This window comes from Thunnus albacares, chromosome 15, assembly GCF_914725855.1.
Source record: "Thunnus albacares chromosome 15, fThuAlb1.1, whole genome shotgun sequence".
Lineage (NCBI taxonomy): Eukaryota > Metazoa > Chordata > Actinopteri > Scombriformes > Scombridae > Thunnus > Thunnus albacares.
In genome coordinates, this window is record NC_058120.1 from 10,958,763 (window position 1) to 10,977,320 (window position 18,558).

Consider the following 18,558-nt stretch of genomic DNA (forward strand, 5'->3'; position numbering starts at 1 on the left):
GGTCAGGATATCTGTTGGTTATTTGTGTTTTTGTGAGTTTTTTTTTGTTTTTTTTTAAGTGATGGATCACCTGCAGGAGAAATATGGATGCTTCCACCCTGGAGGACTGGGCAGTGCTCCAAAACAAACTGCCTGAATGTAAATCCTTGTTTTTAGTTGGGAGCCTCTTTAACTGCACCACGGGTGTGACCTAGTTTGACAACTTGCTTTTTATAGATACAGTACATTTTCTATTTATTAATTCCTTGATGAAAGATATTTTTTATTAGGATACTACACCTGCATTTCTGGCACACCAAACAAAATCAAGGAGGACAGGTGGAAAAAGGCTTAATAACTGGAAGGGGGACCTATTGTGGTCTTGCTTTAGATAGTGCTTTCGCATTCATAATTTACTCTTCTCCCTCTCCTTCAATGGCCAGCCTCCCAGCCTGAGGAGCTCGTTAAGCTTTGCCTTACAGGGAAGACTAATGGATGGCAGAGAAAGCCCCCTCAGGACCTTTTAGTATCATTTCTGTTGGTCTGCTCGCTTAGTATTCACTTATGTATTTTCACCCTACTCTGAGCACAATATCATGAATAACCATTGCTAATTCATAAACACACTTGGCGATACGGGACATCGTTCATAATTATCCAAGCTGTAGAAATGCAGTTCCTCTCCAATACCATTCCATTAGCAAAGGTGGTGATTTCCATGAATAAGGGGGGAATCTAGCCTGCATATTTAATACCAGTATTTCGGCTCGGCTGCACGAGATGTGGGAAGCAAAAGGGCAGCACATTTACTCAAATAGCCTGTTCTCTCTCTTTGGGGCAGATGGAGTTATTGTTATTTTTCTCCCTCCTGCCCCTTTTTCCTCTCTTTCATTTGGTTGTATAACAGCATCTCTCCATGGGGTTCTGTGGGCTGGGGAAGTTAGAGAGGAGCACATTCCTCTCGTTCCACCACGGCCCTTAGATGAAATGGGCTTTTTCGGCGGCCCTCCTCTGTCCCAGGGTCGCGGCAGGCAGGAAGCACACAGGACTGCGAGACAAGAAAAGACTGGGAATGTAGCAAGACTCTCACTCCCCCACATCAGTAACAGATTCCATGGAAATAGGCAGACAGTGCTGCAAGAGGTGCCTCCACTATTTCCTGAAAGCATTTCATTTGCATTAGTTTCAAAGCAATAGTTAGCAATAGCACAGTCTTAGCTAAAGGCTTTTCAATGGATTTTCTACCCAGTGAGAAACTTTTGCAAGGGTAGACACTGCTGATCTGTAGCAAAGTTTGTACGATGATTTAAAAACACGCTCAGCACATGTAAAAACAGCAACCTGACAGAAGAGAAGAGTACAGAGAATTTTGATCTTGGACCAGATATGAAAAACACTACAGAATGTGCTCCACTCGCTCTAACTAGAACCTCTTTATCTTTTTTATCCATGAGGCTATCATCACTTGTAATACAGTGGAAATCTGTATGAATTCAGTCTTAGGAAACTGCATCCAGGAAGGAGATTTTACTGGCAAATTCGAGGTCCGTGCTCTTCCACACGTGTTTCCTCTACACTGTTTGGAGACGATTGCATTTTATTTGTTTTCATTCTTTAATGGCGTGTCGCAGGCATGTCAGCCGCATCTCGTTTTGTCATTGAGGTTTTTCCTCTCTCTCTCTCTTTTTTTTTTTGTCCCTGCTGCTTCTCTAGCTCTCAGCCTCGGTGAAGGAAAAGGGCTCCGGCGACCCTGCGACCCCAATCTCACTTGAGACAGATGAAGCAGCCTCTCTCCTTCTCCCCCCCCCCCTCCACACCCCCACCTCCTATCCTCCTCCCTCCTCTCTCCCCTCTTCTTCTCCACCCCCCCTCCTCCCTCTCTCTTAATGACGTCTTTGTGCTGGCCGTGACGAACCGAACGCTCGGCAACTTTTCCTGATGCACATGGGAGGGAAGGGGAGGGGGGGTTGGAAGGGGTGGGTGTATTTCTAAGCACCCTTATCAGTGTGTGTGAGCATGTGTTTGTGTGTGGTGTAAATATTGGTGTCAAACGCAGAGGGCAACACCGATCACCAGCTCCGAGGACGACGCAGAAGAGAGAGCAATTATGTGCATTGCGCCAAACACAAAAGCACGCCGGTTGTCCGCGTTACAATAGCCTCTTCTCTGTGTCCGCCATTCGTTCTCAACTCACCACATCATTGCCAAACATCTGCCGTGTACGTATACATTTCCACCCGTCTCTCCTCTGTGGCCGTCATTCACTGCACTTCTCTTTCCTCAGATAATTTCATGCTGCTCATTGCTAGCCAGCCTTCATGCCTAGATGCCTGTGCCATCCAGGCATATTGGGCTAAGGAAAGGCAATTTGGCTCTACCCAGCTCCCTGCGGACCAGTGCTACTCTTCACACTGTCATTCGTTACGAGACTTTTTACTAACAAGGCATGCATGCTGAGATGTAGGATGAGATTGTGTTTCAAGACATAATTCACTGAATTCGGTCCTTTGCGATGCAGCAGTCACATGGGAACACCATCATGCACACAGCTGAGCTACTTCACTGTGAGACGGCGTCAAGTTTTTTTTTTTTTTAAATTGGGATAAATTGATAGATCTGTGAGGGCTTAGTGTTGTGTGTTGTTGTCAGTATTTAGTTAACTAGCTTGATTCCTGGCAGTGAAAGTGAAGTGATAGACCGTTACTGAAGAGTGATCTATTCCTCACGGAGGCCGGGCAGGGAGGAGTTAACAACGTGCTGCTCCTCTCCTCTCCGCTTGATGACATCAGTATTGTCTCTGCATCCATGAAATTAATTTTTCTAATCTTAGTCAGCAGGAGCGGGGGAATTTGCACACATTAATATGGAACTCGATCTGTACTCGCCCACTGCTGCAGTCTCTCTTCTCCTCTTTCTCCCTCCTCCTCTCCTCCTCTCCCATATTTTCTCTTTCCATCCTTTCTATTTTTTTTTCTCCCCCCCCTGTTTGAAACAGTAGGCCCAAATGCACAGGGTTTCAAGCCTGAAATGCAGAGCTTTGTTCTGGAGGCCGAGGCATTGCCGGGCCCCGCAGTGTAATAGGAATTGGAGAGTGCTCTGCTGCATGGTATAAATAAATAACATAAAAGACAAGGCTGATTGTCCCAGCAGACCAACCAGCTCTGGCTGCAGCATGTTGATTCTCCAGAGACAGATGCGGCACAGAGGATAAAGAGGATCCGTTGACAATAATTATCCTTATTTGTTTCTCCTCAGAAATTCACACAGGCTAAAATGGTTTCATTACACAGGAATAAAAGCTGGATTTCTGCAGTAGTCTTTCCAGGAAAAAGAGAAAATAATCAATACCAAAAAAGCATCATGGGGCTAATCAATTTTGGTGTATCTTGTTAAAGGTGATATTTAGAACTATTTTACCATGGCACTAATTTGCGCGTTGCGAGCGCCAAATAGGTCTTTACACCTCATAGCGGAAAAATATTGTTGTAGTGTTTTTGTCATACATCACATTAAAGACTCAACAGATCTAAGTAGCGAACTGTACAGCTCAGAGCTGCAAAGCACCAACACTAGCTACTAGTTCATTGAGCCTGAAATGGTTCTATAGAAAGAGCAACAATAAAAATCTTGTTGTAGACAATATTTAACCTCCAGGTGATATAAGGAATCATAATCGTTCATTGAATTTCTCTTTTGAAGTTCAAACAATTTCTGAAGTAGCTGTCGCTCAATAATGCGGCTTGTAGCCTATAAAGAACATATGAAGGAACATTTTATTACAGTATTGGTTATGTGAAGACCACAATGCTTTTAGAGTCAGAAAAAACAGAGGATTTTCGTGGAAACACTAAAGCCCTGAAGACTGATATCTACAAAATAGCAACACTAATCTGACAGTATTGTTACCTGTCAAGTGTCTGAGCCTGTCTCTGTGCGGTCCTTCACTGTTGCCTCTGTGTTTGTGTGTGTGTGTGTGTGTGTGTGTGTGTGTGGATAGTAAATAACTGAAATGAAGGGCTGATGCAGACAGGTGATGATTTGGTCATCTAGTGTGAAGGACAAGGGTAGCAATAGCCACAGGGACATGTGTATGTATGTGTGTGTGTGTGTGTGTGTGTGTGTGTGTGTGTGTCTTCTCCAACATGTTCAGCGACCACGGCTGATAAAACAAAAGATTCTTTAAAATAATTCCCCGCGTTCAAAATGAAATTGGAATAATAACCATTTACCAATATTGTTTTATGTTTGTTTGATCCCAGTGTGTGTCTCATAATCCACAAAAACCGAGCCTTTTGTGTCTAGCATTTTGTCTCTTTCTGATTAACAACTTAGCACATTAAAGCGAGAAGGAGTAAAATCATTTTCGCAACATAAAAATGTTGTCGATTGAGCTCAGAAAAGCAATTTAGCAGGTTTCACCCCACAGTAATTTCACCCATGTTTTGTTTTAATGGCTTTGTTTTGCAAAAAAAAAAAAAAAAAAAAAAAAAGGAGAAAAAAAAAAAGCTCACGAGAGTCAGAACGCTGGAGAGGAGTTCATAAATTGAATTTTAAATTTAGCAGTTGAATTACTCTTGTCTCCCATGCCCCCCCTCCCCTCCCCTCCCCCACTCACCCCCCCTCCTCCCCTCCCTCCTTCATTGAATGGCATGCCCAGATGAACAAAAGTGAAAAACACATTTGAAGAAAATAAAAAACAATTTCTGTGTATTCCCACTAGTATTTTATCTGCTGTCCCTCCTGGCACAAACACAATTCACTTCGTGTCATATTCATAATTTTTTTCCTAAGTACAGCCATTTCTCTGAGGGGAGAGAAAAAAAATAATGTTTCAATTTGTCAAGAATTGTTGTCGTTTTTTTTTTTTTTTTTTTTGTGCCTGGTGGTGTGAGGGAAATGGCGGGCATATCTCAAGGAAAAAGGCTGCAGTGGGCTGAAATCTCATTTAGTGGAACTTGTCATGAGAGCAGATATGAGGCTCTGTGAGGGGAGGCGGAGAATACTCTTTTTTTTTTTTTTTTTTTTTTGCCTCTATGGACAGGTGTGGATAATGTCATGTGTGGAGGAAGATAGGACCAATGTATCTGATAGCTTTATGTAATTTTATTGCTGCAGTTTTCATTTAAGAATTTCCCTCAAGTGTGTGAGGGAGTGGGAGAGATGAGAGAGATCAGTGAGAGCCAGAACAAGATTCTACTAATACAAATGTATCTGTGTGTGTGTGTGTGTGTGTGTGTGTGTGTTTAATCGAGCATCCACTTCTCCATTCTGAAAACTCTGAAGTTGTTTTCTGTGTCCAGTGCCTTTCTAAGTGCAGCAGTTAACGTTTTTTTTTTTTTTCTTTCCACAAGCGCGTGTGTACACTTGGCAGCCGTGTGAGGGGATTTACTTATGTTGCACTCAGCATTTTTGGCAAACGGAGGACCTCTTGAGATGGACTGGTGAACTGGATGGAGTTGGGGAGGGGGTGTGTGTGTGTATGTGTGTGTGTGTGTGTGTGTGTGTGTGTCCCATATCACGAGTGGCACAGTGCCCTGGATTTTCAGAAACTCGAGAGCGTCGCCCTTTCAAGGCAGATACTGCTTAGTAGACCTGTGTGTGTATGTGTGTGTGTGCGTGTGCAAGTGGCTCGTGGTGTGTTCTGAGTGTACAAACATTTAAGCAGGTCATGTGTTGCACTCCACTCTAGAGAAAACACCATTATCGCTACATTAGAAACATATGACCAGCGTCAAATTTAGCACATCAAAAAGTACTCTAAAATAAATCTGTCCTTTGAGGTTCAGTTGCTTTAACTCTGTATATTACACAGTCCAGATGCACTTAAGGACTAAATCTATTTTAGTTGCATTCTGAATTGAAGTTATTAGATCTCTTGTTCTTGTTCAGTCAAGCACTTTGTCAGTTTTTCATCCACAGGCCACTAAGAAGCAAAGGTGAATTATACCATGAATCGAGGTTTTCTCTCCACGAAGATCCGATCGGCGACAAATTATGCTCCTCGAGCTTGAGGTTCATCTGTCAGTATTTCAAAAATACAAATGATTTTTCTATCAGTAACATTTTTTTTGAACAGCTTTACTCCACGATGGCTCATAACTTTAATTATTCCCTAATGTGCTTTACTCTAATTCTAGCAATCATTGTGTCATATTAGATGTCCATTTTGTCTGGTGGTTAAATATTTAATTTTAGGATCTGTACTGCTGGTGCACTGTGTGACTTTAGCCTCTGCAGTGTAGGGAATGATGGACTTATTAGTAGCTTCATGCATGAAGGAGGGCAAAGTAAAGAACAATGAGTGGTTACAGTACATGAGCAGGACTACAAACACGCATTAACACACATGGCAAAAAGGCTTTTTTTCTCCCCCCTCTCCTCTTTCTCAGTGTTAGACTCTTGAAATCCTTGTGAAGCGGACCTTTGCAGGATAACCCCCCTCTCTCTCACACACACACACACACTCGCATCCACCTCCATGCTGTGAAATAACTTTTATACCCCCAAGAGCACTCATCATTCTCTCTCTAGCTTTCTTTCTCCATCTCTCTCACTACCCAAACACACTTTTTTTTCTCTCTCTCTCTCTCTCTGTCTCTCTCCTCCCCGCTCTGTGGAATAGTCCAAACTACTCACGCACATGCCTCAGTAGACAAAACCACTTTAAAGCCAGACCGCCGTAACCGTCTGCACGTAACCTGCTGAATAAAGTGCTCCCATCCCCTGACATGTCTTCTTGATATTAGCCTGGCAATATGAGGCAGCGGCAATTTCTCCTCTACACTAGACGAGGTGATATTGAGTTGGGGAGAAGAGAGGAAACTGAGGAGGGAGTTGGTGGTGGTGGTGGTGGTGGTGGAGGAGGAGGAGGAGGAGGAGGAGGTGGATGGGGTGCAGGGGGGGGGGTTAGTTGGAGATGAGAGAGAAGTGAAAGTGTGTGTGTGTGTATGAAACAGTAGGAACAAAATGTCATAAATCACACATGATCCTACACGGCGGAGACAAAGGGAGAAAGCATGAGAGGAGAGAGGGAAGATAGAAGAACTCCACATTATCTGCCGGGCAGACAGACAAACACGCCGCTACGGGTGACGGATTAGCATTAGCCCGACGCACTGTACCGGAATTTTCCAGTGGCTCACCGAGACCCCAAACAACCCCTAAAAAGGCTCTGAAATACTTACAATGGAATAAATCGCCCTTGACACCTTCTCTTTCTTCTCTTTGATTTTTATTTTTGTGCCCCTTTAAGAAGCTAACTCCCAAGGTGTGGCTTTAGAGACTACTTTGACTACTCGACTGCCCTGTATTCCCTCCTGGGATTCAAACTTGCAAACCTGAATAGCTTTGCCATGTCACTTGGAGCCAGCCCTTACCTGTTCCCTTATTTGAATTTATAAGAGAATTAACTCAAATGTAATAATCAGTATTTTTGCCATTTTGCTGTAAGCAACAATAAGCGAGAGGGAGTGCTGTACGGTGATTATTGGCACCGTTGGGCTGTGGTTGTGGGAACAAGGCCATCGAGTTTTTATTGCTATTGCTTCTCACCGCTTTAAACAACATTTACAACACTTTAAAAACCCTTTCAGACATTAAAACAAAGATACAAGCTTTAGGTTTTAATTAAATCATTTTATTTTGGCCCTCCTCCAGCAAAGTTTGCTCCCAATAGCTGTGCAATAAACATCTTAGCTTACTTAATTCCATTTGTAGTTCATTTATGACCTGTGCGCATTCATTTGAAGCTTCCACTCGCTGTGCAATTAAAAAATAAATCAATGGTGGCTGCGGTTTAGAGTGTGTGCACTAAATGGACTTCTGTCAGGGGTTCCAACTTGGCAGATGGTGGATGAATTCATTTACATGTCTCTCAGCCAATCACAATCCACTAACGAATGGATGTTAAGTCAAGAAACATGCAGGAGATATGTCATTGATCCCTCTTTTTCTTCCACAGGTGTCCTCCATGGACTTCATGGCTATGAAGCGCTCACAGCTGTACGGCATGGCCAATAATCCCTACTCTGCTCCACAGCAGCCAGGGGGCGGACCTTACCCTCCTAGCCAGCCATACACTTCGCCTCCTCCACACAGATATCCAATGAGCATGCAGGGGAGGGGCCAAATGGGCATGGGCGGGATGCAGTATCCTCAACAGCAGGTATGTCAACAAACCAAAACACAGCATCTGTGTGTGTGTGTGTGTGTGTGTGTTATGTGTGTATGTACGTGCGAGTGTGTGTCTCAGAGTGATTCGTGAATGAGTCAGCTCCCTCTGCAGTGCCATTCCAGATATTGTAGCTGGTATTAGAAGCTGATATTGCGGTGGGACATTTGCCTCTCGTCATGAATGTTCTCCAGCGATTTTCCCCTGAAGGTTTGGTATGTTCAATTTGAGACGGTGCCTAAAATACCAGGCAGCACATCTCACACCCTGGCATGTGGTGGTGTCACTCCTGTTCATCACTCAGTTCCCCTCAGACTCCCACTGGAGCGGTTTGATGCTGTGTGTGTGTATGTGGTATGTGCGGTATGTGTGGTCGTTCTTTATGCTTGTTTGATGAAGCGCTTGTATGCTTGATTATGTATTTCTATATGTTTCCGTATGTGTGTGTGTGCATGCATTACCGTCTTGCTTTTTGATTTTTTTTTTTTGTACACGTCTCTGTTTGTGCCTGTGTATGTGTATGGGTGTGTGTGTGTGTGTACTGCAATGCTCTCTGCGTAGTAAACATAGACAGCACAGCCAACCCATGTCACAGTCTCTCTGTGCTACACAATAGGCCTGTGTTGAAGACAATGGTGCTTCTGTCTGCTTTATTGAGTCTTAAATAAATCCCATTTGGTCTTGAAGCATGTGTGTGTGTGTGAGAGAAAGAGGGAGAGATAGAGAGAAAGTTTGCATGTGTATTAATCTGTGTCTACTGTATATGTGTGTTTGTGTGCATGATGCGTGTGTCCCACATTTCTGGCAGACACGAACTTCGTCTGTGTGTGTGCGTGTGTGTGTGTGTGTGTGTGTGTGTGTGTGTGTGTGTGTGTACGTTGATGACAGTGTAGTTCCATCAGTGTAGTTTGTAGTGAAACAGCAGTACTAAGCGCCACAGCGAGAGAGAGAGAGGGGAGCACAGTCTCCCCTGCTGTCACTGCCTGCTATATTTAGTCAGCCTGGCCTGTTGCTCTGGACTTGGATACCTCTCACTGGGGCGAGCGAGCTTCCACACATAGCAAGGCCACAGAGAGAGAGAGAGAGAGAGAGAAAGAGAGAGATGGAAAGAGGAGGGAAACACAGATGGACTGACAGACAGACTTCCTGTAATGTCTAAAAATATTACGTGCGTACATGCAGTAGCGGAGAAAATCAGTGTGTAAAGCTTGTGTATGTACGCGTATAGAGGCTCACACACACTCTTTCACATTATACAGTGACGACATAAGTTGTATCATCTAGAGGTAAACTAAGAAATGCGCAAATAATTAAAGGGACATGCCACTGATTTTACACATGAAGATTACTCATCATGGACTGTAAAGCCTGTGAAAAAAAGTTTTGACTACTGTAGAGCCGGAGAAAATAACTAATGATTCATCAGAGTTATCTCAGATTGGGTTTGATGTTTAAAATATTAAAGACGTTAAATATTAAAGTTAAAAAATAAAGGGAAAGCCTGCGTTACATGCATGGGGTGTGGAGAAAAATTTGATTGTTTACCAGTCAGTGGGGGTCCAATAAAAATGTCTGCGTGCAATACGTTTTGGATATTTTGGTTTTGTGGTGCGCAGGCATTGTGTGTTAATAATAGTGAAATAATAATAATAATAATAATGATACGCTCAACCGCTAACGTACTCAAATATTCATTTTTGTCTCACTGTGACCAGCGAGACTTCATTTGAGACTTCATTACCCAAACTGCAGGTCTAAACCTCCTCTGACGCGCTCTGATGATGTCAACACACTCCCAAACTGAGCATTATGGAGCCTGCTCAGGGGGTTAGCGGTACGAAAGACACACAGCTGGGAGCAAGCGGGGGAGTGTATGCTAAGACATGCTGTGCATAGAGAGTAATGCCAACGCATAATGACGTACAGTCACTCACACACAAAAATACATCCCTGGTACTGTTTAGTGATGAAATCCTCGGGCGTATTACATAGGGGAGGCTGAGCGTCAGGGTAGCAATCACAGCGTAGCGCTATGGAACGTAATTAGTTCAAATAGAATTAGTTGTTCACTCTGGCTATAGCCATGGGAACTGTGCTTCTAAAGTTTCTAATTATCTGGCTCTGGCTTTAAAAGCAGCACCACCGCATTGCCTATCTGTAACCGGTGAAATCTAGCTCACAGTAATGAGTTCGGAGGAGGTTTAATTCCACACTCTCAGATGAGGGTAATGAGCCTCACCTACAGAAACGCGGTCAGGGGTCTGATCAGGGAGAAACAGGGAGGGCTAGAAAAAAAAAGCCAATGCTCCAGATGTGTATGCTGTATATCGAGTCTTAAAGTGACTATTAATTACATTTCAAAAGATGCACCACACACAGTTAAGATAGACATGATTGCAGCTGTGTCTGGAGGAGGAGAAATCAGCCACCCCGCCCTCTTTCTTAACCTCAGATGATGCAAAACCGTCCCAGGATCAGCTTGCAAAGAACAATCTCACCGTCTCGACTGGGGCTGCATCAGCAAGGAGGATTGTGGGTGATGTAAGACGCGGCACACACACACACACACACACACAATATCCCCCATGATGCATTGCGCTTCAGGGCTGAGACCTCAGCTTGTGACAACCAAACATGCTGGGATGTTGCCAGGCAACGTGACGTCTACAAAGATATACGTCTATCTCTGTGATTTCCCCGGGACTGAGCAAGTGTATGTGTGTTTGAGAGCGAGTGAGTGTGTGTAGGGAGTTTTAACAGAGGAATAAAAGGTCCTTTTTGTCTGCTTTTCATTATAATTAAATCCTGCTAAAATTGAGCCTCACTTCTCACAAATAAGAATTCCACAGCTATATGTACATTTCATCCAGTGGAGGGATGAGATATGTGTAGGGACTCAGGTTTGTCCTTTATGTAAGAACTAAACCTGGCATCAAAACTCATCTTTAACATCTTGGACATAGTGTACATTAGGTAGGTACTTACTGCACATTCACTCTAATAATTCAATTTTAACCTGATTAGAGCAGCAGTTAAACACCATAACCTGGTTCTGTAACTTGAGTGAACACAATAGTTATAACTTTGCCATCAGATCTTGATTCTTAAGCATTTTTTAAAAATTCTGTGGCATGTGTGTACCTAAAAATCATGTCAACCATTATTTTAATTTACCATTTGTTTGCCAATTAAAATATACAGATATGTAAATATATAATCTCTATTCACATTCACATGCATGTATACAATCACACTTAGATCTACAGTACATATAGACACATATATAAGAGAGGTGGGAAGCTATAATTTATGTAAACACCTTGACTGAGCCGGTATCTTAATCAGGTTGTTCACAGTGGAAGGATTATTGGTGTACGTGTAAACGTATTCACTGTGTGTGTAACCTGGAGGCTACGGTTGACCCTTTACACCAGGTCGAGTCATCGTTTCTGGGGAACCTTTTTTACCTGTTCAGGCCCTCGAGCTTAATGTCTGGAGGTCTTTTTTTGTCTCTTCTACACACGTACAATTACATACATGCTTGCACAGACAGTAGACCTACGCACATCATCAACGTGATCGCACATGAACTCTCACACACGCTCCGACACATTCTTAACACAGCAGTTCACTAGCAATTAAATACTACGCTCGTGGCTCCTTTTTCCTTAATCCAGCCATAAGAGGCAAGCACAGACACCGATCTCACCGTCGATGTCTTCTCCCACCAGCCTCTAGCAAATAAGCCTAGAACTTGCATTAGGTGTTGTTAGCATCATGCTGAGTCTGCATGCCTGCGTGTGAGAGACAGTTTTGTGTGTCAGTGAGGGGGAGAGACAGAGAGTGCGTGTGAAAGAGTGTAAGAGACTGTGTGTGGAATGAAGAGAGCCAGAACAAACATATCAGCAGAAGAAAAAAAAAAAAAGAAGAAGAGGAAGAGGAGGAAGTAGAAGAAGGAGGCGGGTGTCTCGGGGATGACAGGCCACATGAGAGGAGCGTCTGTTTGGGAAGTGGAATGAAGTTGAAAGCGGAAAAAAAAAAAACGCCGCCAATTCTGAGCGTAATTTCCTGTGATGTCAAAGTTGGCAGACAGAGAGGAAAAGGAATTTGAAGGAAACATTAGTGTTTGATGTGAAAAGAGGGGAGGGGTGATGGAGTGGGAGAAAGAGCAGGAGGAAAAAAAAAAAAAGATATCTTGGGAAATGAAAGAGGGAGAGAGAGAGAAAAAGGAAGGAGTGTGTGTGTGTGTATGTGTGTGTGTGTGTGTGTGTGTAGGGGGTTGGATGTGTCAATGAGTCAGGCAGAAACCATTACCAGTGTTGGCTGTTTGTTCCTTACACACCGGGCCAACTTAATAGAAGCCAAGCATTTAAAGTTAAGTGGAAATGTGGCTGACCTGCTGCCTGTTCAGTCCATACAAACCACAACACCCGTTCACAAGCCCTCCGTCTCTGGCAGGTTTGTCTACCTTTTATCAAGTCCTACTCCTTTTAAAGACATCATGGGCAACAGCTGTGTATATTCCTAATTAATAAGCAGTATACTAAGATGGCTCTTCTTTGTTTATTCACTTCGTGTGTTTAATTTATAAAATGAAACAACATGTTTTACGGTGGTTTTCAGAACAGCTGAAACCGCTAAAATGAAACCAGTGTGAAGCAGTTGACAACTAAGCATTTTATTGCTCGTAGAAAATAGTAATCCATAAGGACCAGTATGAATTATGATTTTTGGCTATTGCTTTCATATTTGCACTGCCCTCTATATCAGTGTTTTTTCTATTATAAACATCCTATCGTAAATAACTAAGGAATAAGCGTAAGCCTCTTGAGAAATGTTGTAAATGTTGTAAACATTAACTGGCAAGTTCTGATGTCCTGATTGAACTCTTAATTAGTGCTTTATTAAAAGCAGGTGTGCTGAAGTTCAGTGCAGTTTAACTTATAAACACACAGACAGTAACATCATCAACTGTGAGCCGTATATATACTGTATTTTGTCCTCAGGTGACTAATTAGAGAGATTGGGATCTAGACCAATGAGGACAGAGAACTTAAACATCTGTTTCACAGTTGTTTTGAGAAGCCCACGTGTTCTTTCTTGATAGTAAGCAGATTGTATTCTTCTATTGAATAACTGATAACAAAAAGAAAAGAGGTAGCAGAAGAGAGGAGGGGATGGGAGGAGAGTTGTTGAAGGGCTTGAGGGCTTAGTTCAGAAATGTGTCTTTAAAACTTTACCACGGCTCTTTTACTTTACTCTCCTCATCTTTACCATGAAGCTACTGTAGAAACTCCTTTTTTAAATGACAGTTACTGTTCATGATCCAAATATAAACAAAGGGTAGTCCCACTACAGAGTCTGTTATCACTCCCAGGTCTTTTAATACAAGGATCAAGTCTGAGGTGTTTTCTCATGGTGGAAAACATTCGGTTTCATACGCATGTGTTTGTAAACACAGGAAAAAAAACTTTCATTATTAGTAGAGAAACACACAACATGCAGGTTTTTAAAAACTCTTCAACATTGTCTAAGAATAAACCTGTAGTATATATGTTCAAATACTGATTGGACTTTTAATTTTCCATTAAAACAAAAAGCTGTAAAAATCCTTGTCTGTCCAAACATCATCTTGTCGGCTATCGACTTTAGGGAGTTAGATGGGTAATTTACGACATTGATTGAGCTTGGGCAGGGGGCTTCCTCACCGGTGGGGAGAGCGAGGGCCACTTGGAAGCACTTAGGGGCCCCGGGTGCTGGGGTTGTCTCTGGGGTTAATGCAGCCAGCGCTGCTGGCTCTGACGGATGGCTGGGAAGCCCCAATAAATCAGCCCCTCTGCCAGGAAAGATGGAGGGAGAGGAGGGGTGGAGGTACAAAGGGGACTACTCCAGCCTCGTCACGCCCCTCATTTTTTGAAAGGCTCTTGAAAACTCAGAGGCTCGCTGTTCAAAGTACACACCTCATCCCCGCAGATACAATCCCACACAACACACACTTCTATCCACACTATTTCCCTCACAACCTCAGACCTGCACTCCGTGTCAACACATGGGACCCTGGGCGTTTTCACCTCACATTTAAAGAAGACATTAGAGGAGAGAGAGAGAGAGAAGGTGGGGTTAGAAGAGGAGAGAGAAAAGGACTGAAAGAAAGGAGGACAATGATATGGAAAGGCTGATTAATTAAGGGTTCCTCTCTGGCTACAGAATAGATGAAGTTTCAGGATCAATTAATTAGCAAGCTAGCCTACGCATGTCAATGGCTCTAATAGCCTGCTCTCATTTGTAACTTTTATTACCCTGCTGCTGTGGAGTGGCTCTCAGCCAATCAGACGCCACGGGGAGACGATGCTACGTGGCCATTAACTGGAAAGGGGGGAGAAAACCCCTCCCATTTCACAGACTGTTTGAAGTGATGCTATCAATTATATCAATGCACATCGTGTATACACTAGACCTAACATAAGGGAAGATAACAAAACACAGAGGGGACCTGTATTTTTTTTGCCCACTCAGGACAGGAAGGGCATCCACTCTCACACTCTCATTTATAAAACTACATGGTGATATACAGCGGGGCCCGAAAGTCTGAGAACATGAATGGGAAAGTGGTCTCAGACTTTTGGACCCCACTATATATGATAGGACCCAGTGGATTATGAGTTTTCATGTGAAACCATTAGTTAAATTACAAACCCAGCTGTCTGCTCTGCCTTGCTGTTGCATTAGTCGTATGAGCTGCAAACTCCATCATTCTCACTCACTCAGGCAGGTGAATTGATGTTGGAATTTAATATAATTTAGTGTTGAATGCAGGCAAGCGGTGTAAAACGTCACAAACGGCATGTTTTTGAAAGATCCAGGCTCGGCGCTCTGTGTCTGCAGCGCTTCTGTCTATTGATAAGATAAAAGAGCAGCGAGATGAAAGAGAAGCGAAACGGAGGGAGCGAGGAAGAGAGAGGAAAGAAAGGGATGCTTTACGTCTTCGCCGAGTTACAAGGGGATTAGTCGCTGCTCTAATTGGCTCACCGAGAATTCATCTGAGTTTTCATCCAGATTACAGATAGATTCTTTTTTTTTTTTTTTCTCTTTTTTTTTTTTTTACGCAGGTCAAGTCTGCTCCCGCATCTTAGTTTCTGGGCTTCATTTGTAGAAAAGGAGAAGTGAAGAGACGTGACACACCATCAACATTTGAAAACAGATCTGAGAAGGCTTTGGATTGGTACGATCAAGGTGTTACCCAGTGCTGTATATATTCCTCACATCCATCTAGTTGCTGTTAGATTAGTATGAAGAGAGAAGATGAAGTCAGAGCTCAGTTATATAGACTATCCAACTTCAAAGTCTGTCTAACATACAGTATTGACTTGAATATAGGTTGACTTGAATTTTAAGATCACTCTTCATTTTGCGATACTTGTTTTTGAAGATTAAAGTTAAAAAGAGGCAGATAAATACAGTAAATATGAGTAAATTATTTTTTAAAAGAATTGAACAAACTTTATCCAACAAATATTTTAAATTCCATTTCACCATTTCAAGAAAATCCGGATTAATCAGTGGATTAGTATCAACCAAGTGTCATCTATAGTCTTGGAAGCTGTTGTGCAGTTACTTTCAGGTTTTTTTTATGGAGAAAGAAATGAAGACAGAGAGTGAAAGAGTCGAATTTTTTAGTGTAAAACATCATCTTATATTCAGGCCAATAGATACAGATTTATAGATCTTACAGGTCAAGATGATGCCATATCACAGATGAGATGATTGTGCTGTTGTTCAGTGATCGTACTGTTATCTCTTTAAACTCAATGCACATCGCAAATTCTACTCATGTCGGGTTACACGGCATTGAATAAATATCAATTATAAATATTTCACTTGAATCAGAAGTAACCGAAAGCTGCAGAAAAAGCTTGTAGAATATAGAGTTTTGCTCACGAGCACTTCAGCATCGATTCACGTCGCCTAGGTGATGACTCAGGAAAAAGGCACGGTACAAAGACGTGTGAGGTGCTGATCCTTCCAAAGGTGTCATGGACAACATAAGCCTACCTGCCTGTAACCGTTTTACTCCATCATCCTCACATCGCCAACATCCCATTCATCTCTGACACGCTGTACAGTATCTGCACTGACCTGAAGCAACTTGACAATTCATCGTGTCAATGTCATTTAACACAGCGCCAGCCAACGAGAAAGACAGCCTCGCAGCAGGGGGATGTAAAATATGAGTAAAAATCTCCTGTGCTGATGTCAACTGCTAATGGTGAACAAGCATGTTTCAACTAGAAGCCTTCCCCCTGCTACACCTCCCCCCCCCCACCCCCCACCCCCCACACCCCCTCTCCCCTCCCCGTTCAGATGTAATTGACATGACTCCTACACAAGTTCGAGCCTGTCATCACAGCGTGAAAAAATGAGCCAATCCGCCATGTTCCAAAATGATTGATCTGAAAGATGTTTTAGGGCTATTTTGTGCTGAATTGTGATGTTTACATGTGTCACAAGCCTTCTTTCCCTCTTTGTAATTTAATAATGATCATTTTCTATCTGTCTACTTTTGATCCAGCATTAGGTGGCCTTTTTCCCACTAAATTTTCTTTGTGAACACCATGTATAACGTTGACAAATTCCGTGTTAAGAAAAATCTCAGGTGATCATTGATCTATTTACCAGTCTTTCTTACATTCTCTCTCTGGGAAAGCCTGCTAAAACTCCTTCAGTATCAGCAGCTGAAACCCTTTTCATCCCCTCCCTCCCTCCCTCCCTTCTCTCATTCAGATCCATTTTTGACCCCTCAATGAATCACATTTGCTTTTTTTTTTCTCTCCCTCTTTCTCAATTTCCCCTCTCTCTTCTGTCTGTCTTGGCCTCAGATTGGGGTCAGGAGTTTAGTAGGGGAAAAACATTTGGAGCCGGTGGCACGGGGCCCAGAGCCTCTCACACAAAAAAAAAAAAATAAAATAAATAAATCGCTGTTCACACACACATTACAGAGAGCATTAACCTGCCCTGCTCTGCCTCTCCAAATGTCTCCATTATAGCTCTGCCTGGAAACACACAGCCACCGCTCATCGCAGCCAGCCGGCAATAAAACGCCTGAGATGAGCGGCCTCTTTGTTTTGTTTTGTTTTTTTTTTTTTTCTATTCTCCATCAATTGATGTGAGCAGAAACAGAGAATTAGAGAGAGGGAGAAATAAAGAAAGACAGACAGGGGGGCAGAGTGCAACATTTGGCAGTCTTCAGAAAGGGATCTGTGATGAAAGTATAGAAAAACAGGCCTGCGTGTCTATCAGTCGATGGCTGCCGATGTGCTTGCTTTCACTTGCCATCAGTGCAACGTTGATGTTATCACCGGGTCGATAAGTCACCATCTTTGAATAGACAGGCTTGTGTTTTCATTTTGGGATAAAAACCTGCAGTATATGAAGTTGTGTGGGGGAAAAAAAAAAACTGGATCATAACACGCTTCACCAGCAAATTCAGCTGTTTTTCTTCGCTGCCTGCATGGGACTGCGTTACCTATATTTTTTCTATTAGGCTTCGGATTGATAACCTCTGCCTCGTGTCCGTTAACAGCATGTAGGCTCAGGCTACTCTCATGCCACGTCTGAGAGTCCTGTATATCACTCCTCCTGTCCCTCACTCTTTCTGCGCCGCTCTCATTCTCTCACTCCTCCAAGGGCAGCTCATTCCTTGAGGTGTCAAGGGCCTCCCGATGTATGAGGAGGGGGAGGAGCGAAAGAGAGATCAAAGAGAGGTATAGTGCGTCGAGAGCGCCGTCACCTTGGGGTAAGAGATTCGAGGACAATGACGAGTACGGTGATGCATCCCCTCTTCCTTTCCTCTTCTCCTTATGTTTAATCATGAGCCTGTTGATGCTGATCCTTCTCCTCAGATGCCTCGCATTTCATTAAGGGACTCACCTTCGCCTGCAGTTCACAAGCCAGCAATGGTGTTCCCATCTAGTTCTCTATACAAGAGATGAGTAGACGTGGTATTGGCTGCTGTATGAGCGACTGATCTTATCACCACACTGAGTTGAAGAAGCTGGTTGTGTTTGTTTTGTTCCTGAGTGTAATGATAACCTCTTGTCAGCTGTGTCAGTACAAAAAAAACTAATGTGTATGTTTACTTTATGTGTTGTAAAAAGTGAGAGAACGGATATTTCATATTACCAGCGACCCCAACAACGGCACACATGCCCTGTGTTATTAGATCGGAACAGTTGTCCCTTTTTTAGCTGTCATCAATGCAGTTGCAGCGTGTTGCTGCAAAGTGTCTGCAGGATTTTTAACAGTAATCCTATGGTTCAAACATCTTGATGTGAACTACATTAGAAAGCTTATTGAATGTAGTATGCAACACATTTTTTGATTCATTAACATGGTTTTATGGTGGTTAAATG

General features: G+C 42.9%; 1 protein-coding gene across 8 annotated transcripts in view; it reads left to right on the forward strand.

Moving 5' to 3' along the window:
* The window catches only part of LOC122998064 (AT-rich interactive domain-containing protein 1B-like), a 208,881-nt gene that overhangs the window by 47,231 nt on the left and 143,092 nt on the right, over nt 1-18,558 (forward strand). For all 8 annotated transcript variants that reach the window (XM_044374640.1, XM_044374642.1, XM_044374641.1 and 5 more), the window contains one exon: nt 7,940-8,143. In XM_044374640.1, the coding sequence (XP_044230575.1) occupies nt 7,940-8,143 (204 nt within the window). The remainder of the gene's footprint in view (nt 1-7,939; nt 8,144-18,558) is intronic.